Here is a 25071-nt window from a genome sequence, read left to right as displayed (position 1 = left end):
GCATTTGTCTGGACCAAGCATTGTGTTTCTTTTTCTTTTAATTTTTGGTTTTGGGCCACACGTGGTAATGCTTGGGACTTCCTCCTGGCTCTACACTCAGGGACCACTCCTGATGGTACTCAGGAGACCTTATGGGATGCTGGGATTGAACTAGTGCCAGCAATGTGCAAGGCCAACACCCTCCTCACTGTACTATTGCTCCAGCCCTCATTTCTTAAGTTTTGGCTCTTGGGTCTTCCCAGGCGGTAGTGCTCAGGTGTCCTCGTGTCCTCTGGGTAATGCTCAGATGCTGGGACTGGATGGTCAGTGCTTGGGCCTAGTGATAATTGTGCGGGAGACCGCAAAGGACCACCCTGCCATGCTCAGGGGGTGCACAACCCTCCTTGGCACAGTGCCCAAGCCCCTTCCAGAGCGAATCACCTGCCCTCAGTCCGGGTGATGACTTCTCTGTTTCCCCCGACCCAGGAGCTCCGGGACCCTTTCAGGCAGTGGCTGGAGAAATGTGTGGACTCAGAGGGGATCATCAGATCCCAGAAGCTCTCCCTGAAGCTCGTCTCCTCCTACACTGCAGACCTAGAAATCACCCCATCCGTGCTCCCCATGGTCATGGACCCTGATGCCTTCTCATCCGACACCTTCGACCTGGATGCTTACAAGCGGGACTTGCAGACTAAGCAGCTGGGCCGGAGCATCCTGTTTGCGGAGGTGACAACTACCACCATGTGCCTGCTGGACGGGTGAGTGTGGGCCCAGCTGGGTCAGGCACTGGGTGGGGGGTACAGTGCCCCCTGCCAGTTCTTCATAGCCAGGACCAGCAAATTCGGTTCCAGAGCCTGAATCAAAACTTAGGTCAAGACTTGGGAGGCTGAGGGAGTTCTTGGAGCCAGTCTTCCTGGACATTCGACTCTTTTGTTTTTGTTTGGTTTTTGTATCACTTCCGGTCGTGCTTATGGGTTACTCCTGGAACTGTGCTCAGAGAATCACATGGGATATCAGGTATTGAACCCGAGTCAGCTGCAAGCAAGGTAAATGCTGTCCCCCCGACTGTGCCATCACTCCCACCCTGGCCAGCGACTTGCCAGTGGAAAGCACCATTGGTACTACTTTTTGGGCCACAGCCAGTAGTGCTCAGGCCTTACACCTGCCTCTGCGCTCAGTGCTGGCAGTGCTTGGGGGATTGAACCTGAGCTTGCTGCATGCAAGACAAACGCCCTCCCTCATGCAGTGGATCCAGCACCAGGGCTCCTCACCTACATTGCCTATTTCTAAGCCGATGCCAGCTACTGGGGGACCCTGCAGGGTAGGTTTGTGGGGCACACATACGAGGTGATGTGAGGTAAATCAGATTTGTCCCCTGAAGATCGGGGTGTGTTTGTTCTTTCAGCAGTGTTTTTTAGATGCCTCATTACCCCTGCTTGGGTATGTGAGTGTCTGTTGTGCTAGTGTGTGGGTCTGTGGGTGTGTGGGTGTGTAGGTCTGTAGTCTGCACCTCCTGTGGACTTTGAGGGAAGGTTATAAAATAGGAAACAGATGAAAGGAATGTTAAGGACGACTTCCGGATTAGCCTGTCATTAATCGTTTCACGTCAGGGTGGTTTAGAAAGTGGGGTGGTGGAGGGCCCTGGAAGAGGAACGTGCCCTTCTCTGTAAGGGTCTAAAGTCGAAGGAATGTGTGGGTCTCCCTCAGCCTCTCAAAAGCCCCAGATTTACCGTTTCACAACTTTGTGAGTCTGGCCTGACATAGAGAGTTCAATGCTGAGGACTGATTTGGATTTTCTTTTAGGTTTTTGGGCCATATCTGGCGATGCTCAGGGCTTACTCCTGGCTCTGTGCTCAGGATCACACCTGTTCAGGGGACCTTCTGGGATGCGGAGGGATGGAACCTGGATTGGCTGAAGTGCCCGTCCCACTGTACTATCACTTCAGCCCCTATTTCCTTCTCACTGAGGATTTCTGGGGCTTGGCTTTAACTAAGTTTGGGCGCAAAAGCCCTGTCTGTTAGAAGCTCTGGATTTCACCTCAACACTGTCAACCCCTTAGTTCAGTCATTGATGAGGTGATTCTTCTCGCTGTCTTCCAGCCCTTTTCTCTCTGTCCAGGGACAGCCTGATGTTGATGGAGGAAGCTCTGTGTGGGCCACTGGCTTCCCTCTCCCCTCTCGCCTGCCTGCTCTGTCCCTCCCTCTGTGCTGAGGGTGATTGGTAGTCTTGGGGTTCCCCCAGGGGCTTGGTCCTGGGTTTTAGAACAGTTGGTGGCGATGATGACCTATGTTATGTGCACTCAGGGATCACTCCTGGCAGTGCTTGGAGGACCATATGGGATGCCAGGAATCGAACCCGGGTCAGCTGTGTGCAAAGCAAATGCCCTCCCCACCCTGAGGTTGTATTTTTTTTTTTTTTTGTTTATTTGTTTCTTTGTTTTTTGGACCACAGCTGGTGACACTCAGGGTTATACTACTGGTTCTATGCTCAGGAATCACTCGTGGTGGGCTCAGAGGACCATATGGGATGTTGAGGATTGAATCTGGGTTGGCAGGTACAAGGCAGGCGCCCTCCCCAGAGCTATTGCTCTGGCCCCTGGGGTTGTAGTTTTAAATCGGGTGCTCCCTGGGGTGCTAAGTGGGTACATGCCTGACTGTGCACCGAAATCACACTAGGAGGCTCCGAGGATCAAACATGAGCTTGGTGGGTGTCAAGTGGGATTGAACTTGTGGGCCTCACATTCTCAGGGCACAGAGAACCCTCCCTCCCATCCCTGTTCCCAAGAGAGCTGGCTTCCTGTCATCAAAGGGCAGAGGATAAGATGAAGACAGTTATCAGAGATGGTAGGAAGGAAAATTGGGAAGAATGATATGTGTAAGAAAGAGAATTCTTTTTTATTTTTATTTTTTTGGGGGGGGCACACCTATCAACATACAGGTATTACTCCTCATTCTGATCAGGAATCACTCCTGGTAGACTTGATGGACCCTATAGGATGCTGGGGAATCTAATCTGAGTTGGCCCTTGTAAGGCAAACACCCTCCCCACTGTGCTATCTCTCTGGCCCCAGAAAGAGCATCTTTAGTTTGGGAATTGGACTCTGGCCCAAGCTTTGCACTGTCTCAGGTGCCTGTGCAGTCAGTCCCCAAGATCTTCTTCCCTTCTGCTCTCCCACTTTCCACCCCCAAAAAACCTACCACCACTGACTCTGCTCACTGCCCCTCCTCCCCGGAGCCCAGGCCAGAGAGGGCCTGAGTGGGGCTGGAACTAATTTAATGGCTGAGTGACCTCACGGTGGGGAAACAGCCGGGTCCTAATAGGCCCTTTGTCTCCGTCCCCACCCCGGCTGGTAGCGTGCCAGCCAGCAGCGGGTGAGCGGCACAGGTGGAAGTCATTAGACCTGTCATAAAGTTTGAAAAATTGATTCTGGAGGCCCGAGGACTACATTGGACCTGACAGGGTTGTCCTAAAGATTCTGAGGGAAAATTCTGCCGTCTTAATTTGAGTTCCCCTGATCATTCATTAGCTTTCCAGATGGGCTTTTGTTGATGTTTTCCCCATTAGTGCCTGGACTGTGCGCCCTGTCCGGGACCCACAGGTAACAGGGGAGAAACGGCAGCCCCCGCCCCACCCCACATATCTCCCTGTTAATGGGATGTTCGAGTAATTGTGGGAGAAAGGAGCCGATTGCTTGGGAATAATTAATATAAGTCTTTTAAAATTTTTATATGGGTCAGTGTGGTGCTTTTATTTATTTTATACTTTATTTAAAGAAAATGCAACATATGTTTGACATAGTTGACCATGATGCATTTGTTTCCAGATAAGTGAGAGCAAAGTTATTAAAGAAAGAATAGAAAGAAAAATAAAAAAGCAAAAGGAAGAGAAGAAAGTTTTTTTCAAATTTTATTTATTGATTCATTGATTGATTGGTTTCTGGGCCATATCCAGTGACACTCAGGGGTTACTCCTGGCTCCGCACTCAGAAATCGCCCCTGGCTGGGAATCAAACCGGGTCCCTTGCGGATCAGCCACATGCAAGACAAATGCCCCACCATTGTGCTATCTCTCTGGCCCCTTTCACTTGTTAAAAAAGGAGGGAAGGAGCCAGATCGATAGCACAGTGGGTAGAGTATTTGCCTTGAACAAGGCTGACCCCTGGCATTCCATACAGTCCCCTGAGCTTGCTGGAGCAATTGCTGAGCATAAAGCCAGGAGTAACCCCTGAGCGTAGCTGGGAGAGGCCTCCCCCCAAAAGGAGAGAAAAGCAAGCACATTTGTGAAAATTATTGTGTCTCCAATGAAGTCATTAATACAATGGCAGAAGGTTTAGTAAGCTCTTGCTGTCTGTCCATTCTGTTACATTGGTGTGCTCGTATATGAATGACAACATCAAACAAATTAAGTTGTCCAGAAGTTCAGAGCACTATTACTGAGGTTTTTAGGAGTGTGTTATCAGCTGCCAGGCTTCTAGGAAGATGGAAGATATGGGAGAAGGGTGTTCGCATTTGCTCCAAAAAGTCCTGGTGATAAAAGCTCAAAGACGGCATACCTGAAGTTTGGTCAGATTGGTGTCCCCAAAGGGGTGTGGAAGGGTGATGAGGCAGGGCCATTGGGAAAACAGTGCTTGTGGGCGATGGGGGCAGCAGGTGTGGCTTCGGCAACGTGGGGGCTTGGCCTACCCTCTCCTCCTGACATGGCCAGCTTTCAGCTGTGTGGTTGGTGTACCTATGATCTTTCTTTTTTTTTTTGGTTTTTGGTTTTTGGGCCACACCCATTTGACGCTCAGGGGTTACTCCTGGCTATGTGCTCAGAAATCGCCCCTGGCTTGGGGGGACCATATGGGACGCCGGGGGAATCGAACCGCGGTCCGTCCTATGCTAGCGCTTGCAAGGCAGACACCTTACCTCTAGCGCCACCTTCCCGGCCCAATCTTTCATGGCTTGGTTTATATCTTGTTTGAGAAGATGAGAAGAGAGCGAGTCTATGGAGCTGGCCTGGATCAAACATGGTAATTGCATTTGTGGGTGTGGTTACAGCTGCCAGGATTCCAGGAAGAAGGAAGACATGGGGAGGGTGCCCACATTTGCTCCAAACAGCCCTGGTGATATGAGCCCCCAAACTGGCATACCTGAAGTTTGGTCAGCGTGTTTCTCTGGGGGGGGGGGCACATCCAGCAGCACTCACAAATCCCTCTTGGCTTGGGGAACCATATGGGATTCTGGGGCTCCAACTGTGTTCGTTCTGGATCAACAGCATGCAAGGCTAACCCCCTACCGCTGTACTACCACTCCAGCCCTCGTGTGGTGCTGTTAAAGAGAGATGGTGGAAGATTACTTATTTGGAAATTAGGGCTTAGAATAGAACTCAGACCTTTGACACATGGACCTGGAGGATTATTTTGGAAAGTTCTCCCTGGACTGCATTTAAAAAAATTATTTTTGGCTCCCGTTCAACACCTGGGTAGGTTTACCTGTTACATTCTGGCTTCTCATTTCCAAAGCTGTTCTCACGTGAGTCTGTGGAATTCTGAATGCTTAACCTTTGTGACTGATTTTTAATTTTTAGTTTTTGGTTTTTGGGCCACCGGTGGTGCTCAGGGGTTATTCCTAACTCTGTGCTCAGAATTACTTATGGTGGGCTTGTGGAACTATATGTGCTGCCAGGGATTGAACCTGGGTCAGCTGCACGCAAGGCAGATGCCGTCCCTGCTGTGCCGTCGCTCCAGCCCTTTCTAACTGATTAAAAAAATTATCCTCTCACCGTCTTCCCTGTTTCTCTGTCTAACTAATTGCTCAACGTTGATCATTTCACTTTTGGAAACCCTGAGGTGTTCTTTGTCATTGTACCACTCAGTGGGAGGAAGGCTGTCTGGGGGTGTCACAGGAACTGGACATAGTTCTTCAGGGCCCAAAGCACTGGTGCTGGGTGGGTCTGTCCCTTCTAGAGCACTTTCTCTCGAGCCTAACCCAGGCACCCTGCACAGTCTGGCCCCTGTTCCTGCAGCTGCTGGGCCCTGTGGCTGGGCTAACTCTGTACGGACCCGTTGGGCCTAGTTTTCAGTCTGACTCTAAGACCTGAAGGGGAGCCAGCCCATCTGGGACCCTACCGTCAGTTTTCCACAGTGAGATGTGTTTGCGGAAAGAGCCCATCTTCCATCAAGGCAGTCCTATCTCATTGCCACTGACAGACTCTAGGTTTGAGCATGGAACTGGGGGGCTTGGACTTGTCTTTGCACGCCCTGTGGAATTTGCAGCCCTGCCTTGGTGCCTGGGTGTGATGCTGGACAAATCAGTGCCTTACCAGCTGCCTCCATTCACTTACTTTTCCTCTTTCTCTCTCTTCCTTCTTCCTCTTTCTTCTCCTTTTTCTCCCTCTGTCCTTTTTTATCTCTCCTTCAGCCTTCTCTTCCTCCTCTTTCTTCTATAATTCAGTCGTTTCAGGCATTAAGTGTCCAAACACCAATCCCACCACCAATGTGACCTTCTTTTCACTCGTGTCTCTCCCCAACAAATGGATTTATCAAAACTTAGATTGATAAGGCCCCATTTGAATCATTATCTCTCCATGATATTACTAAAGTCTTTGAGTGAAGTACCAAACTCAGGGGATTGGGAAATGTGGGTCTGGAAGCAAACACAGAAAATAATTCACACATGGTTAAGGAGATAAAACAGGTTCAGGGACTTCCACCGCCAGCCTTCCATTCCTAGCAAGCTCAGTCCTGGAAAACCAAAACCACAAGCAGTTTCTACCTGAGACCTGGGGCTTTATTGGCAGCCCAAAGACCACACCCTTGGATGGAGAGCAACTGGTCTAAGGCACCAACCCAAAAAGTGCTTCAGTCCAAAGTACTTCTATTCAATGAGTAACAGGCACCATCAAAGAAGAAATATTCTGAATAGAAGAGAAACTGGTTAATCCAACACTCTTGAGGAGTTCAGAGGGTTCTTCAGCCCTGGAACCATTTCCCTCATCCTTGTGGCATGTCAGATTTCATCCACGTCTTTCGAGAGACACCTCCCACCCCCGCCGGCAAACCCTGCGCATGGGCTGAGATGCACCTCATTTTCTTACAGTCCTCTCCAGTCTGCAGAGTTACTTTATTGTAAACGATATTTGATATTTATTTTTCTCAGCACTGGTTGTATTTGTTGTGCAAACTCTGGCACTACAGTCCACATTCATGAAGCCATGTCAGGACTGAGCCAGTGGCATCCACTTAACAGATGTTCCAGTAGGTCTGCAATAGGCCATCACTAAAGACACAGATGCTGTCTGTAAGCGGGTCAGATGGAGCTCAGAGACAGAAACAACAAGTGTTAGCTGAAGTTTAATTAATTTTTCTTTTTTTGGGGGGGACGGGGAGCACACCCATGAATTATTTCAGACTCTGTGCTCAGAAATCGCTTCTGGCAGGCTCAGGGGACCATAGGCTGCTGTGCCATCACTTCAATCTCAACCGCTGCCACTGTTAATTGTTACTACAGGACAAACACACACAGTCCAGTGTGTACACAGCCCAAGGTACACTTGCCCAGCCGACCCAGGACTCCGGTTCGATTCCTGGCACCCCATATGGTTCCCCGTGCCTGCCAGGAGTGATTTCTGAGCGCAGAGCCAGAAGTGGCCCCTGAGTGCTGCTGGGTGTGGCCCCAAACCCAAAAATAAATAAATAAATATTTTTTAACAAAGAAAAGAAATTACTCTAGTAACAAACTATAGAAATGATCCCTATACTTACCTGGCAGGGCCGATTCCATGATCACGAAGGTGGTTTCCCCAGGGTGAGGCTTGCCCATTGCACTCTGGGCATGCTGACCCTGCGATTTCCCCAAATTCGGGAAACTCGACTTCGTAATTTATGGTAGTGGGGGACTGCGTGCGCGCTCTCCTCTGAAAAATAAGAAAAAAAAAAAGAAGAAAAAAATGATCCCTGAAAATATATTCTTTTATCTGAAATTTAAACTGACTTTTAGGATGTCAGCTGGAGTGACAGTACAATGGGGAGTGTGAGCCACTGTGTCCATCTGGCCCAAGGAAGGTGGAAATGCACCTGCAGGGGCTATGCACCCCCAGCCTCGATGACTCTTGGCGGAAGTGCGTTGTTTCTGCCTGAGAGGCATTCGTCACTGCAAGAGCCCGAACGCTGCATTTTTGGGGCATTGCACAAGTAGTCATTCATCATATTGGTTTTTTCGGTCTGGCTCACCCACCAGGGTATTCAAATGAGTGAGAAGGAAGTGGTTGAGGTCACTGCCTGGAGGGGGGAGGGAGAGGAGGAGGGGGCTGGTCGAATCTGCCCTGTGCTTCCTAGCTCACTGCTGTGCTCGCAGGCTTCACAATGAAAGATTTTATGATTTTTAGTTTATTTTTTTGATTTTGGGGCCACACCTGATAGTGCTGAGGGGTTACTCCTGAGTCTTTAGTGTAAGGATCACTCCTGGTGATGCTCAAGGGTTACTCCTGGGCTGAAGAAATAGCACAGTGGTAGGGCATTTCTTGGGATGAACCCGGGTTGAGCCCCAGAATTCCATACAGGATGTTTTTTTGGGCCACACCTGGCAATGCTCAGGGGTTACTCCTGGCTCTGTGCTCAGAAATCACTCCCGGCAGGCTTGGGGGAACCATATGGGATACCGCATGCAAGGCAAATGCCTTACCTTTGTGCTATCTCTCTGGCCACTTGTGTTCCTGTTTAGACTCATTGAACTTGGTTGATTTCTGGGAACTTTCCCATTAGATTTCCTGGGATCCTACTGGGCTGACACCACTATAAAATATTGAGGTCCAGGGTTTATAGATCTGAAACAAATTTGGTGGCTTGGCAGTTTTGATAAAGTTAAGTTGTGGAGTGGGGCTCTTTCTGTGGGCGGGTGTAGGGGGTGGTGCTGGGTGCTGTGGTCATGAAGAAAAGGAGAATTTATACCCCTGTCGCCTTCTGAAAAGGCCACAGAGGGATCAGCCAGAACTGAAATACCTGGAAGAAAGAAACATTTTGGGAGGGTGTGGATTGGTGGGAAGGTGCTGACTCCTGTATTCATGGCCCACTCTTGGTGAGCTCAGGGCGTACTGGGGATCCATATGGAGGTACTGGGGATCCAGACTAGCTTGATCACCTGCAAGGCAAACACCTTCCCCGTTCTATGAGCCCTCCAGCCCCGGTGATTCTGGATTCTTATTCCATTGAGATCTGTGTCTCTTTTTATGTCAGCACCTTGCTGTTCTTGATTATTCTTATATCCTTGTCTTTTTGGCTATTCTGTGTTCCTAAACAACTTTTATGATTCTGGGATATATTTATAATATCTGCAGGTTGGCATTGGGGTCTTACTATGGATTGTACTGAATCTGCATTTTATTGCTCTAGATCGATTTTATTTAGACTTTATGGCTTTCGACAGAATGACTGCTGCATTGAATTGATTCTTCTATTCCAGAAGCCCAGGATGACTTCCCATTTCTTTCTTCGTTCATTTTTTTTTTTAATTTGGTTTTGTTTTGCTTTTGTGCTACACCTGGTGGTACTCGTGTTACTCCTGGCTCTGTGCTCCTGGCAGGTTTGGGGAACCATATGGGATGCTGGGGATCGAACCTGGATTGGCTGCTTGAAAGATAGACACTCTCCCTGCTGTGCTATTGCTCCAGCCCCATGTCTACTTTCTTTGTTATTGTTGTTGTTTTTGTTTTGTTTTGTTTTGTTTTGGGGCCACACCCAGTGGCACTCAGGGGTTACTCCTGGCTCTACACCAGAAATCACTCCTGGCAGACTCAGGGACCATATGGGATACCAGGAATTGAACTGGCTTCATCTAGGGTCGGCTGTGTGCAAGGCAAATTCCTTTTGCTCTGGCCCCTTTCTTTTTCTTTTCTTTTCTTTTCTTTTCTTTTCTTTTCTTTTCTTTTCTTTTCTTTTCTTTTCTTTTTCTTTTTTTTTTTTTTTTTTTTTTTTTTTTTGTGGTTTTTTGGGTCACACCCGGCAGTGCTCAGGGGTTATTCCTGGCTCAATGCTCAGAAATTGTTCCTGGCAGGCACAGGGGACCATGTGGGACGCCGGGATTCAAACCAATGACCTTCTGCATGAAAGGCAAATGCCTTACCTCCAGGCTATCTCTCCGGCCCCCCTTTCTTTTTCTTAAACCTGTATGCTTTTCTCTTTGTCTGCAATGAAAAAAAGATGAAGTTCAGACTGAAGCCTTAACTTTTTGGAGACTTAGCTATTGGGGTATTCTTTTTTTGGGGGGGGGTCACACCCGGCAGTGTTCAGGGGTTAATACTGGCGTTACACTCAGAAATCGCTCCTGGCAGGCTCGAGGGACCATATGGGATGCCGGGATTTGAACCACCACCCTTATGCAAGCAAGGCAAATGCCCTGCCTCCCTGCTATCTCTCTGACCCCCATCTATTGGGGTATTCTGAAGCCTAAAAATATAATACAAAACAAAACAAAAAAACCTAGTCTATATTCTCATTTTCTGAGCTCCCTGGGGCCCAGTTTTTCTTTATTTATGCCCCTCATGAAAATATTAAAAAAATCTGAATTTGTCTGCATGTAGTTTTCATTTCTCACACCTTGTATCACCCCACTTATAAGTGCTCATGGAGCAGGGCACCCCGCCGGGCTTAGGTCTCGGGACCGCTGTAAAGTGCCCGCCTGGTGTTAGAATGAGGAGAGGCAATTAGCCACAGGCTCCTTTCGGAAAATATCCTCATTAATTCAGGTGCTGATGTCATTTTTCTATTTAATGGCTCAGGAGCGGCCCTCTGAGGAGGTGATGGTGGTGTGGGGTGGTAGGGGCTGTGGATTCTCTTCCTCCTCAGATGCTCTTTCTAGATCCTTCTGCCAATGTAGGGCCTTTTAAGTGGTCCATTGCAGGGCTTGGTTTCTCCCCATTTCCTTCCTTCCTTTGAGGCCTCACTGTCTTTTTTGTTTTTTGGGCCACATATGGAGGTGCGCAGGGGTTACTCCTGGCTCTGCATTCAGAAATTACTCCTGACAGGATTGGGGGACTATATAGAATGCTGGGGATCGAACCCAGGTCAGCTGCTTGCAAGGCAAATGCTCTTCCTGTTGTGCTATCGCTCCAGCCCTGCTGTCTTGATTTTCTGCAGGTATTGGGGTTCTGGGAGTAAGCCAGGGCCCCCATACACCAAGGCCTTCCCCATTCCTCATGGTCCTTTCTCTGAAAACTCACCTGGTCTCGAGCAACTTTTCCTAATGTGATGCTTTGTTCCTCCCTGTTCAAGACACCTAGATGCAGGACACTTTGGTCTTTCTGGTTTGGGGCCATACCTGGTAGTGCTCAGGAATCACTCCTGGCAGGCTCGGGAAACCATGTGAGGTGCTGGAGATTGAACCTCGGTGTGCAAGGAAAACGCCCTCCCAGCTACGGGACACTTTGATTCCAGAGTCAGAAATAGAAAAGCCTCTGACTTAACTGTTTCCCAGTCATGGCGGAATGAGGAGCCCCTCCCACCCAGCTTCTTTCTGTCTATTGTTCATACTCAGCTTTGGACTTTGGGATCCAGACACTGCGATGTTCAGAGTGGTGGTGCTCCGGAGACCATGCAGTTTCTCCATCATTCCCAAAGCAAGAAGCTTGTCCCTTGTAATATTTATCTTTTCTTCTCTTTCTTTCTTCTTTTTTTTTTTTTTTTTTTGGACCATACCTGGTAATGCTCGGGGGTTACTCCTAGCTATAGCTCTGTGCTCAGAAATCGCTCCTGTTTTTGAGCACAGAGCCAAAAGTAACCCCTGAGAACTGCTGGGTGTGACTCAAAAACAAAAACAAAAACCGGCCCTGGCAGGCTCCTAGGACTGTATGGGATGCTAGGAATTGAACCTGGGTTCGTACTGGGGTCGGCTGCGTGCAAGGCAAACACCCTATCATTGTGCTATCACTTTGGCTCCAGTGCTATCTATATAAATTTTAGAACTGTTATTTCTGTTTCTACTTAAAATGCCACTGGGGGGCTGGAGTGGTGGTGCAAGGGGTAAGGCATCTGCCTTGTCCACACTAGCCTAGGGCAGACCGAGGTTTGATCCCCCTATATCCCATATGGTCCCCCAAGTCAGTAGCAATTTCTTAGCGCAGAGCCAGGAGTAACCCCTGAGTGTCAACAGGTGTGGCCCAAACCCAAAAACAAACAAACAAACAAACAAAAATGTCACTAGGGGCTCAGGAGATAACACAGGCATCCTTGAACCCCAGCAGGAAACTGGGAGCCTGGTTGACCAAGTATTGCTGGGAATTGCCCCTACATGTCCTGAATACGACCTCCTCTTACCCAATCTCAAAACAAACCATAGGAATTTTAATAGCAATTGCATTCATATCTATAGGTCACTTTGTTTAATCCTTTTGTTATCCCTTTTTTTTTTTGAGGGGGGGAACATACCCAGAGGCCTCAGGGCTTACTCCTGGCTCTATGCTCAGAAATTGCTCCTGGCAGGCTCCTGGAATTGAACACTGGTCAGTACTGGTTCAGCCATGTGCAAGGCAAACGTCTTACCCTATGTCTGTGCTATCTCTCTGGCCCCTAATGTTATCCATTTTAAAAGCTTTTTCCAATTCATGAACAGACCATCTTTCCATTGATTTATGTTTTCAGCACTTCTTCTTTTTGTTTGTTTGTTTGTTTTGGATTACACCCAGAGGCGCTCAGGGGTTACTCCTGGCTCTACGCTCAGAAATCACTCCTTTTTTTTTTTTTTAGTTTTTGGGTCACACTCGGCGGTGCTCAGGGGTTACTCCTGGCTGTCTGCTCAGAAATAGCTCCTGGCAGACACGGGGGACCATAGGGGACACCGGGATTCGAACCAACCACCTTAGGTTCTGGATTAGCTGCTTGCAAGGCAAACACCACTGTGCTATCTCTCCAGGCCCAGAAATCACTCCTGACAGGCTCAGGGGAACATATGGGATGCTGGGATTCAAACCACCATCCCTCTGCATGCAAGGCAAGCACGCTACCTCCATGCTATCTCTCCGGCCCCGTTTTCAGCACTTCTTTTATCCCCTGATTGAATTCATTTTTTATCTGTTTGGTTCTTTTTTGGCTTTGCGGTCATACTCAGCAATGCTCAGGGATTATTCCTAGCTCTGCACTCAGAAATAACTCCTGGTGGGCTCAGGGGACCATATGGGATGCTGGAGATCAAACCCAGGTTGGCCATGTGCAAGAAATTGCTCCTGGCGCTCCTGGAATCGAAACCTGGTCAACCTGTTAAGCCATGTGCAAGGCAAACGCCCTTCCTGCTGTGCTATCACTCGGCCCTTCCTGGTTCTTTTTGATGCATTTGCACCAGGGACTTGTTACCAACATATATCAGAGCAACAGATTTTTTTTGCTTGTTTTAGTTTTTGGGCCATACCAGGTGATGCTCAGGGGTTACTCTGGAACCACAACCGGTGCTAGGTGGACGCTATGGGATGTCAGGGATCAAACCCAGCTTAGTTACATGCCAGGCATGTGCCTGCCTTGCTGTACTATCTCTCAGGTTCTTGCAACAGGGTTTTTCCTATAATTTTTGTAGCCTTTCATCGGCTATGTTGAGTATATCACATCACTTTCCTGGGCCATAGAAAGCACAGAAGCTAGAAGTGTCCAAGTTAGCAGGTTTCCTTTTCTTGCTCTTCAAGTCAGTGTCCATGGTCTGTTGTAGTTCACAAATTCTCTGTCCTGGGCAGTGGCTCCCCGGGAAGTGCTTGGGTAGCTATTATGACCTTGTTTCCCAAGCTGCATTCAGGGGTCATTCCTGCTGATGCTTGGGATGCCAGATTTAAAACTCAGGCCGGCTGCATGCAAGACAAATGCCCTACTGCTGTGCTATCACTCTGACCCCTTGTGTCTGATTCACTAACTGATTGAGTGATTGGTTGATCTTTTTATTTTTCACATCTATCAGGGCTGTCGTCCTGCCTCTGTGTTTAGGGATTGCTCCTGGTGGACTCGGGGAACCAGAGTGAACCAGGGTTGGCCACATGCAAGGCAAGCACCTTGCCCACTGTACTTTCCAGTCCTGGATTCTTTATATATATTTCCTTTTTGGGCTACCCACAGCAGTGTCCAGGGCTTGCTCTTGGCTTTGTCCTCAGGAATCACTTCTGGCACATTCTGGGAACCATATGGGGTCCAGGGATTGAACCTGGGTTAGTCCTTTGCCAGGCAAATGCCCTCCCCACTGTACTGTTGCTCTGGGCCCGATTTTCTATTTTACTTTTACATTTATTTTTATTTTAAATTTTATTTGCTTTTGAGTCACTCCTGGACATGCTCAGGGGTTACTCCTGGCTGTGCATGCAGGAATCATTCTTGGTGGTGCTTGGGGACCATATGCTGCCACTGGCAAGGCCTTACCCATTATACTGTCTCTCCTACTCTGACTCTTTTTTTTTTTTTTTTTTTTTTTTTTTGAGGGTGGCATTCAGGGGTTACTCCTGGCTCTGTGTTCAGAAATCAGTCTTGGCAGGCTCAAGGGACCAAATGGGATATTGGGGATTGAACATGGGTTGACCACCTGCAAGGCAAATGCCCTACTGCTTGCGCCACCGCTCTGACCCCTGATTCTTAGTACTTTTAAGCAGGAGAAACTACCTCCCTCCTCTGCCCTCTCTCCCCACTCTGGAATCAAAGAGAAAAATGAAACACTAGCACGGCCATTCTTTGGAGAAACATTTCATATTGCATCCTTCATTAGAGCCGAAGCTTTTTAATTTGTAAACCCGTTCTAGGCCTCGGAGTTTCCTTGCTTTCTTTTTTATGGCCAGCATCTAACACTCATTTACTTCCACTTAGTCCCTCAATTTAGTAGCAATTTTCCATCTGTGGCCGAAGATGTTAGTTCAAGATGAAACCGAATTAGGGAGAGGAAATGAAAGTCCCCTTCGGACCGACCAGCTGCCTTCCAGCGAGGCTGCTAGGAGGAATTTACGAGCCAGGGAATGTGATCCCCGGCTTTCCGCTGCGGATTTGTGGGAATCGTGAACACGGGCGTCTAGATTAGCGGGGCCCGGGCTCCCACTGCGTGGGCAGGTCTACACGGCAGCTTACATGGGGCCGACCCGATCGGAGCACGCTGGATGGAGAGACAGACAGAGACAGAGACAGAGAGGGAGGGATGGAGAGAGGGATAGAGAGACAGACAGAGAGGGACAGTGAGAGAGAGAGAGAGAGAGAGAGAGAGAGAGAGAGAGACAGAAACAGAGAGGGACAGAGAGATGAGGGAGAGAAAGTGAGAGGTGAGAGAGGAGAGAGAGAGACACGAGGGAGAGGAGGAGGGAGAGAGGAAGGAGAGCCTGAGAGAGAAAAGAGGAAGGGAGAGAAAGAGACAGAGACAGAGAGAGAAGGGAGAGTGAGAGAGAAGAGGGAGAGAGATGAGAGAGGACAAAGAGAGTGAGAGTGAAGAAGGAGGAAGGGAAGGAGAGAGAGAGAGAATTTTGCTTAAGTTCTGCCTATCTGCCCTGGTTCCTGGGCGCACCATTTGTTACTCTTTTTCTTTCTTCTGGGGTTGCTTCCTTTGCAAAAATCTCAAATTTCAATTATTGTGTGTACTTGTGTGTGTGTGTGTGTGTGTGTGTGTGTGTGTGTAAGTGCCTTTTTTTTTGAAGGGGGGAACCCCCTAGTGGCAGATTCCCCTTTATTGATGGTTTTCTGTTGTGGTTTTCCCCCTTTCTGCCCTTCCCTTTGACTGTCCCCCACTGCCTTACTGAACCACCGAAGGGAAGAGTCCCCTTGCACGGGCTAACTAGATGGAGTTTGGCTCCGAAACGTTTGCAAGCTTAGGGCTATAGGACAACTCAAAAGAAGGCGAATGATTGAAGTGGCTGAAAGGGAAAGGACATTTGACGCTTCATTGAGCGGATCTCTGCAAACGGGCTTGCTGGTGGGGAAAGATGTATTATTTTACAATCATTTTAGACTTTCATGACTGGAAATGAAATGCAGCCGGTTTAGAGGGAGAGTTCTACTTGAACTTTACAGGCGTGGCCCATGTTTTTATTAAAATGTCGGACTCGGCACCCTCAGCAGAGCCCCAAAGCCAGATGGGGGAGAGGGAGGGAGGCTGGCCGGGCCCACCTGCTCACTGAGGATTAGAAACTTGTGTGGCAGCTGATGTTATGTGAGGTGCGCCTGAGCTAGGGGTGGGTGGGGGGCATTCCAGGTTATTAGACCATATCAAGAGTGCTGAGGACTGGGGGTGGGGGGTAGGGGAAATGCATGTGCACGATTCCCTTTTCATTTGGGGGAGCCACTGGGGCAAATGGGTGACCCTGGTCTTTTCAGACCAAATATGTGGGTGCCAGGAACCAGGGTGCAGCCAGGGGTTGACAGGAGGGAGCAGAGGAAAATAGATTACAACTTCATGGGGCGGTGTGCTACAAATGAGCAAAGTTAGTAGACGTCTTCTTCTACTTTAATTTTATTTTTTGGGGGGGGGCATTCAAGGGTTACTCCTGGCTCTGCACTCAGAAATGACTCCTGGTGAGCTCTGGGGACCCTAGAGGATGCCAGGGATCAGATCTGGGTCAGCTGCGTGCATGGCAAATGCCCTACCTGTTGTGCTATTGCTCTGGCCCTTGTTCTGATGAAAACTGGAGACACTCATATTTTGATCCATGGGCTAGAGCAATAGCACAGCAGGGATGGTGCTTGCCCTGCAAATGGTCAACCTGGGTTCAATCCCTGACATCCCAAATGGACCCCTGACCACTGCTGGGAGTGACCCCTGGATGCAGAGCCATGAACACCACTAGGTTTGGCCCCCCAAAAAAAACGCAAAAAAATTTTGATTCATCCATACTATTGATCATTATAATGATACAAAAATGTGCAATGAAAGCTTTTAACCTGAGTTTTTGACTTTGAGCTTAAGACATTTAATTTGGAGCTTTATGGGCACTGGAGATAAACATGATTTTTCTTGTACTGAGACTTTGTTCAGCTTCCTCAATGAAGCCCATCCATTCTTACAGACATATTTTTATTGGAGACTAGTAAAACAGGAAAGTTAAGACTTTCAGGCATAAAATGAAAATATTTATTTTAAGGATAAAGTCCAGGGGTGGAGGGAGTCAGTGTTATAGAAGGGAAAACATTTTCATTCAAGAAGGGTGTCCTTTGCTGTTTAAATATATGGAGGTGCTCAAAGCAAGGTGGAGATGGCTCCCCAAAATACCACTCTTGGTATCTATCCTCAAAACACAAATCAAACACTAATTTGAAAGGATCAATGTTTTGTGTGTGTGTGTGTGTGTGTGTGTGTGTGTGTGTGTGTGTGTGTATGACATATTTGGTAATGCTCAGGACTTACTCTTGGCTCTGCACTCAGGAATCACTCCTGGCAATTCTCAGGAGATCATATAGGATGCCAGGGATCCAACTTGGGTCAGTTACATGTAAGGCAAATGCTCTACCCACTATGCTGTCCCTCTGGCCCCGAATACCCACACTTATGCACACAGCGCAATTGCCAAAAGTGCGGAAACAATCCAAATGCTTCAACTGTAGATGAAAGGAGCAAAAAGTTGTGGCCAAAGATACAGTGGGATCCTTGTAACTTTAAGGAAGAGCCGAGTCTTGCAGTTTGCTGCAATATGGATGGAGCTTGATGATCTGCCGAGTGAAGTCAGCCAGAAGGAAAGGGAAAAACACAGAACAATCTCTCAGATGTGGGACTTACAGGTACACAGCGAGATAGCAACCAAGGCAAAACAAAAGACATCGCAATGAGAGAACTGGTTCACAGGACTGGGTGTGTTGGTGAGGAGTGGGGGGTTGTTGAACGGTATGTTGGGATACTGGGTAGGAGGGAGGTGGGTTTACTGGTGAAGGGTGTGGTGTTAGAAGCATGAATGCTGGAATTGTAAGTAGTAATATTGTAAATCATAGTACCTCAATCGGTTAAAAAATTAAAAAATAATTAGTCCATGGAGGGAACTCACGTATTTTGGTGGTACTTCTTATTCCTTTGAATAGATTTAAGAGAGTGGATGAGGGGCCAGAGTAATAGCACAGCAGTAGAGTGGTTTGCCTTGCACGTGGCTTACCTGGGACAGACCCAGGCTTGATCCCCGACATCCCATATGGTCCCCAGAGCCGATCAGGAGCAATTTCTGAGTGAAGAGCCAGGGGTAACCCCTGAGTGCGGCCGGGTGTAGCCCAAAAACCAAAACAAACAACAAAAAAGTGAATGAAAGGTTGGAATGATGGTAGGGTAGGTAGGATGTTTGCTTTGCATGTGCCTGACTCAGGTTCAATCCCTGGCATCCATATAGTCTCCCTGAGCACTGCTAGGAGTGATTCTTGATGCAGAGCCAGGAGTAAGTCCTGAGCACTGCCGGGTGTGGTTCCCCCCCTTCCCCCCCAAAAAAAGAGTGGGTGATGTAATAGTTTTATTTAAAAGCTCACTGTCTCTGTCTCTAGCGAGAGACAGCTCAAAGAAATGGAGGAATTACTTTGCATGTGGCAGCCCAAAGTTTGATACACAGCATCACATAGTTCCCCCAAACACTGCTGGGAAAGCCCTGAGCACTGAGCTTGGAGTACCTACTTCATCACTGCCAGGACTCAGAGAAAACCTAAACAAAACTGAGTTTTCCTTAAACCAGGAATTACATCCCTTGCAAACTATCCAAACTTACGTTGAAGGGCTTTATATGTCATCAACACATAAGGTTCCTGTTTCTGGAATTCTCTGGGTGGACCTAGACCATATGGGATGTGGGGGACATTGCTTGGGGCTGTCCTTGGAGTTCCAGGCAGCAGTGCTTGGTAGATATCTTGGCTCAGTGTTTTGGGGTCATACTCGGTGGCACTCATGGTATCATACAGTCCCATCATATCACTTCAGCCCTCTGATCATCTTCCCCTGAACTATTTTTTCTACCTTCCTCGGGGCATAGGAGGGACCATGAGGTCTTGAGTGGGTAAACATCTCGGAAGAAGTCCTAGCAAGAGAACCTGGCTTGGGAAGCAGAGTTGGGACACAAGGGCTCCCCTCAGCCTGTGCTGTGGGTACTTTTTCTGGATGAGCCAGGGGGAACAGGCAGGGTTTTAAAAATAGTTCAGGCAGGAGCCAGAGAGATAGCACAGTGGTAGGGTGTTTGCCTTGCATTTGGCCAACCCAGGACGGACCGGGTTCAATTCCCGACATCCCATATGGTCCCTTGAGCCTGCCAGGAGCTATTTTTGAGCACAGAGCTAGGAGTAACCCCTGAGCACCATTGGTTGTGGCCCCAAAACAAAAACAAAACAAAACAAAAAGTTTATGCACATGCACAAACCCAAAGTTGATACTGCATTTCCACATTCTGTGTTCTGTGGTGAGTTTTACTCAAGAGTTACTCTAAAGAGACACCTAAAAAAATTTCAGAAGCCTGAGGAAGAGGACAGAGAAGGATGGGGAGACGAGACACAGGTTGGGTGCAGAGAGGCTGTTTAGCTTAGAAGCCACACTGGTGGCTAGAGCCTTATAATAAAGTTTCATTTCTCCTGAAAAAAAATTCCCTTTTCCCTCAGTTTCTTAATGGTTACCCCAATTCTTTCCCTTTTATCCTCCTAAGACTCCATTGATTGGGAAGCTAGCACATTTTATTTCTGGAAGAAAATATATACAATAGCAGCCAGCCTTCACTTGGCTGGCCAGCCTCAGATTCCCCCCAAATCAATGCTCTGCTAGCCCATGTATTCTGTCTGCCTTAGTGACATGGTCTGGGATGGAATTTTTCAAAGTGGCTTTCGCCAGGGGCATAAATGATGCAGGGGAATGGTGGTAGCCTTAGTGAGATTTTGAGGGGCACTTTCCATTTGGTTGCTTCTAGAAGGTGTGATTGCAAGTCTAGGGCATTGAGGGATTTTTTTTTTTTTTTTTTTTTGGATAAAGGTGGTTTGGCATATCAGTTTGGGGAGCTGTGACTCTGAGATAAGGAGGAGGGTGTTGTCATAGACCTGTAAAATACCCTTTCCTTTTTCCTTTCACCCTTTCTGAGTTAATTATCACAGATACCCTTAATTATATCAATGCTGAGCCTCAGGTGATTTATGTTAAACTCTGACTAATGAACATGTCAAGGAAAGCAGCAGAGGGCTAGAAGCTTGGCTGGCTCCATAAGATCCAAGAGGCTCCTCAATACCTTGGCCGAAATGCATTTTCTCCATGACTGTTTGGTTGCTTGTGTGCTGCCCCTTGCTGCCCACCATCCATTCCAGGGTCGAATACTGCATATAAGTCAAATACAGGTTGAATACAAGGTGAATACTGCAAAATACAAGCAGCTGAAAGCAAGCTGGAGGAAGCAGCTGTCAACCCCTAGGAAACCAGCCAACCAGTGAGCCCCAAAATTTACCCCTACAGGAGTAGTCAGAATGAGAGGGGTTTAGGGGCTGGAGTGATAGTACAGTGGTAGGGCATTTGCCTTGTACACAGCAAACCCAGGATGGACCTGGGTTCGATCCCCAGCACCTCATATGGTACCTTGAGCCTGCCAGAAGTGATTTCTGAGCTCAGATCCAGGAGTAACCCCTGAGTCTGCTGAGTGTACCCCACCCCCAAATGAGAGGGGTTTAAAGTGCTGCTGATCCCAGGCAGGAGAGAGCTGGGGTTCTATAGCACCCCATAGTCTGTAGGTGAACCCAAGACGTGCCTGGGATGAGGGAGGCTTTGCTGAGCTGAGAGCAGATACTCCTTTGGACTCCTGGAAAAGCCCCCCCCCCCCCCCAATCACTTGGACTTTTCCTGCAGACTTGCCTGTCCTCCCCCAAGTCATATAAAAAGGCTTTATACCTGTGTTAACTATTAATCGGAGGCCGTGGGAAACTTTGAAGGTCTCATCAGCATTCTGAGGCTACGAGATCATCATTGGTTTTCTGGAGTTCCTTTAATGCAGGGGTCTCAAACTCGCGGCCCGCGGGCTGTTTGTGGCCCTCCGTACAACATTTTGTGGCCCTGCCCTAGAGGAATCTTTTTTTGTTTTGTTTTGTTTTAGTTGTATGGGTCACACCCCCCAATGTTCAAGGCTTACTACTGACTTTGCACTCAAGGATCACCCCGACTTTGCCTCCTGCGGCCCCCAGGTAAATTGAGTTTGAGACCCCTGCTTTAATGAAAGGATCGAGGAAACTATGTAAAATGAGGCCGTGGATTAAGTCAGTCTTTCTGACCCCTGTTCCATCCTCAGTACTGCCAGGGGTGGTCGCTCTTGAGCAAAAGAAAAAAAAACCAAAACCAAAACAAAACAGTCAGGACTAGCCTCCAAGAACCACCAGGGGTCGCTCTTGAGCAAAAAATCAGCACTAGCCTCTCCAAGCACCAGTGGTGGTTCTTGAGGAAGAAAAAAAAAAAATCAGGACTAATCCCCAAGCACCAACAGGGATCTCTCTTGAACAAAAAGTCAGGAGTAGCCCCTCCAAGCACCGCCAAGAGTTGTTTTTGAGCAAAAATAAACCAAGCAAATAAACAAACAACACTCTCCAAAACCCAATTAAAGCAAACCAAAAAACAAAGCAGGAACAGGACTAGCCCCTAAGCACCACCAGGGGTTGTTCTTGAGCTAGAAATCAGGATTAGCCCGCAAGTACCACCAGGGATTGGTCTTCAGGAAAAGAAAAATCAGGACTAGCCTCCAAGCACCACCAGGATTTGTTCTTGAGCAAAAAATCAGGACTAGCCCCTCCAAGCACTACCAAGAGTTGCTCTTGAGCAAAACAAAAACAAAAACAAAACAAAACAAAAACAGGAACAAGACTAGCCCCTAGGCACTACCAGAGGTCTCTCTTGAGCAAAATGTCGGCACTAGCCCCTCCAAGCACCGCTCCCCAGCACAGAGCCAGGAATAGCTCCCAAGCACTGCCAGGTGTGGTCTCCAGCACCAAAAGAAAAAAACCAGAGAGGAAAAAAGGTAAAGCCCAGCCTTCCTGCTTGATCCCCCTCCATATTCCAGTGTGCTCTGGCGTCTTCCTGCGCTCCGTTTGCATCGCATTTCATTTTTCCATCTTTCATTTCCGAGAATATTTGTTCTTGGTTCAAGGGGCCGCATTATGATCCGCAGCTGAAGTGTGACCAAGAGCCGGCAGGTTCTGCCAGACTGCCCCAAAGGCGGTTCCCAACTCGATTTTTACAGCCACTGCTGCCAGAGTGGCTATCCAGCTTTCTGGGGGAAAGTCACTGGTTGGGGGAACCCCAACCACCATCCCAGAGCAGGCCCACAATACCCTTGTGTTATATTTTAGTGGGTTATTTTTGGGATCTAACTCTATTACCATTATTTATCATGAAAATTTTTGGCACGGGTTTGCCCAAACAGCTCATGAATGCTACCAAATAGGATGGCTCTAGCTGGGGTCCTCAAACTTTTTAAACAGGGGGCCAGTTCACTGTCCCTCAGACCATTGGAGGGTCTGACTATAGTAAAAACAAAACTTATGAACGAATTCTTATGCACACTGCATATATCTTATTTTGCAATGAAGAAACAAAACAGATACAAATACAATATGTGGCCCGTGGGCCATAGTTTGAGAACTACTGTGAGAAGCAGCGGTTTTTAATTATTTTGCAGGTTTTAATAAATGTAGTTACTTGAGGCTAGACAGATGGCACAGTAGGTGAAGAGTCTACCTTGCACACAGCCAACCAGGGTTCAGTCCCTGGCATGCCATGTGGTATCCTGAGCACTGTGAGTGAGCACAGAGCCAGGAGCAAGTCTTGGACATCACTGGATGTAGCTTCAAACAAGAAAACATTTATTTGATTTTTTTCTTTCTATTTATTTATATTTGTGGAGGCCTCCCATGCAGTGCTCTGGAATTTCTCCCAGTGATTTTTGACTGCCTGGACCAGCAGTTCAGTGCAAGAGCCAGAGAGACACATTTTCTTGCTTTCTTTTTTTGTTTTTGGGTCATATCCGGCAGTGCTCAGGGTACTCCTGGCTCTATGCTCAGAAATCACTCCTGGCAGGCTCGGGGGACCATATGGGATGCTGGAATTCGAACCACCATCCTTCTGGCTCCATGCTATCTCTCTGGCCCCAGAGAGACACATTTTCAATTGGTTTGGGCCCTGTGCTCACGAAACCTACCTTTCTTCCTTCCTTCCTTCCTTCCTTCCTTCCTTCCTTCCTTCCTTCCTTCCTTCCTTCCTTCCTTCCTTCCTTCCTTCCTTCCTCCTTCCTTCCTTCCTTCTTTCCTTCCTTTCTTTCTTTCTTTCTCTCTTTCTTCTTCTTTCTTTCTCTTTCTTTCTCTTCTCTTCTTTCTTCTTTCTTTCTTTCTTCTTTCTTTCTTTCTTTCTTTCTTTCTCCTCTTTCTTTCTTTATTTCTTACTCTTTCTTTCTCTTTCTTCTTTCTTACTTTTCCTTTCTTTATTTCTTTTTTTCTTTGTTTCTTTTTCTCTTGCTTTCTCTCTTTTTCTCTCTCTTTCTTTCTTTCTTTCTTTCTTTTTCTCTTTCTTTCTTCTTCTTTCTTTCTCTTTCTTTCTTTCTTTCTTTCTTTCTTTCTTTCTTTCTTTCTTCTTTCTTTCTTTCTTTTCTTTCTTTCTTTCTCTTTCTTTCTTCTTTCTTTCTTTCTTTCTCTTTCTTTCTTTCTTCTTTCCCTCCTTCCTTCCCTCCCTCCCTCCTTCCTTCCTTCCGTCCTTCTTCCTCCTTCCTTCCTTCCTTCCTTCCTTCCTTCCTTCCTTCCTTCCTTCCTTTGTATTTTTTGTTTTTTGGGGGGCCACACCCAACAACACTCAGTGATTACTATTGGCTCTGCACTTAGAAATACTCCTGGAAGGCTCGGGGCATCCTCTGGGATGTTGGGGATCAAACCCAGGTTGGCTGTGTGAAGGCAAATGCCATCCCTACTGTACTATCCTTCCAGCCCCAAGAAACCATCGTTTGCTTTGTTTTGATTTTGGGTCATACCCAACAGTGTTCAGGGCTTACTCCTGACTTTGCGCTCAGGAATCAATCTTGGTGATGTTCAGGGGACCATATGGGATGCCAGGGATTGAACCTGGGTTGACTGCATGCAAGACAAGTGCCTTACCCATTATGCTATCTCTCCAGTCCCCAGGAAACTATGTTTTGCCGAGGATCATACCCTGTACTGGTCTACTGCCAGGCACGAGCCCTACCTCTGTCCCCTCTCCCTAGCCAGTGACTGACCAGCTCCTCTACATAGATCCCATTTCAGCTTTAGTGGGGGTTGAGCTAAGTTCAGACTTGGAGCCTGCTGCCAGCTTCCCGTGTCTGTGTGGATGTGGGGTGCATGTTCCTCAGCATGTTCCTCAGAGTCTGCCAAGGAAAGACCAGCCTTTCTGCAGGCCTGAGCAGTGACCCAACCACTGGGTGAGAAAGGCTGAAACCTGGATTCAGCTTGGGAAACTTGATAATTTTTTCTTCTTTGCATCAGTCGGTGATGTGATACAAATATCTTTAAGAATTGAATTCATGGGGCCGGGCGGTGGCGCTGGAGGTAAGGTGCCTGCCTTGCTTGCGCTAGCCTAGGACGGACCGCGGTTCGATCCCCCGGCGTCCCATATGGTCCCCCCAAGAAGCCAGGAGCAACCTCTGAGCACATAGCCAGGAGTAACCCCTGAGCGTCACAGGGTGTGGCCCAAAAAAAAAAAAAAAAAAAAAAAAGAATTGAATTCATAATTTTTTTCCTTTTTGAGCCATACTCAGTGATGCTTAGGGGTTACTCCTGTCTATGTGCTCAGAAATCATTCCTGACTTGGGGGACCATATGGGACACTGGGGGATCAAACCGGGGTCCATCCTAGGTTAGCGCGTGCAAGGCAAATTCCCTACTGCTTGCGCCAACGTTCCGGCCCCTTGAATTAATACATTTTTAGCATAAAAAATCCTAAATAGATGGGCCAGAGCCATAATACAAAGGATAGGGTGCTTGCCTTGTATGCAGCTGACCTGGCATCCCATATGATCTACTGAACCCTGCCAAGATTGATCCCTGAGTGCAGAGCCAGGAATAAGTCCTGAGCACCATCAGGAATAATCCCTGAATGCAGAGCCAGGAATAACTCCTCTTCAAGAACACTGCTGGGTTGTGACCCCAAAATCTGAAATTCAAACAAAGCAGAAACCATAGCAGAGGG

At 47.8% G+C, this 25071-nt stretch overlaps 1 protein-coding gene and 1 non-coding gene across 2 annotated transcripts in view; both read left to right on the top strand.

Annotated features, from left to right (window-relative positions):
- The window catches only part of HLCS (holocarboxylase synthetase), a 115064-nt gene that overhangs the window by 25103 nt on the left and 64890 nt on the right, over positions 1–25071 (top strand). The window contains exon 4 of the mRNA XM_049785388.1: positions 466–737. Within this exon, the coding sequence (XP_049641345.1) occupies positions 466–737 (272 nt within the window). The remainder of the gene's footprint in view (positions 1–465; positions 738–25071) is intronic.
- Positions 7717–7879, top strand: LOC126026871 (U1 spliceosomal RNA). Its single transcript, XR_007502077.1, has one exon. It is a non-coding gene; the product is annotated as a U1 spliceosomal RNA (small nuclear RNA).

The sequence above is a fragment of the Suncus etruscus genome, chromosome 13 (genome assembly GCF_024139225.1).
Source record: "Suncus etruscus isolate mSunEtr1 chromosome 13, mSunEtr1.pri.cur, whole genome shotgun sequence".
NCBI lineage: Eukaryota > Metazoa > Chordata > Mammalia > Eulipotyphla > Soricidae > Suncus > Suncus etruscus.
This window is presented reverse-complemented; position numbering and strand designations above follow the sequence as displayed.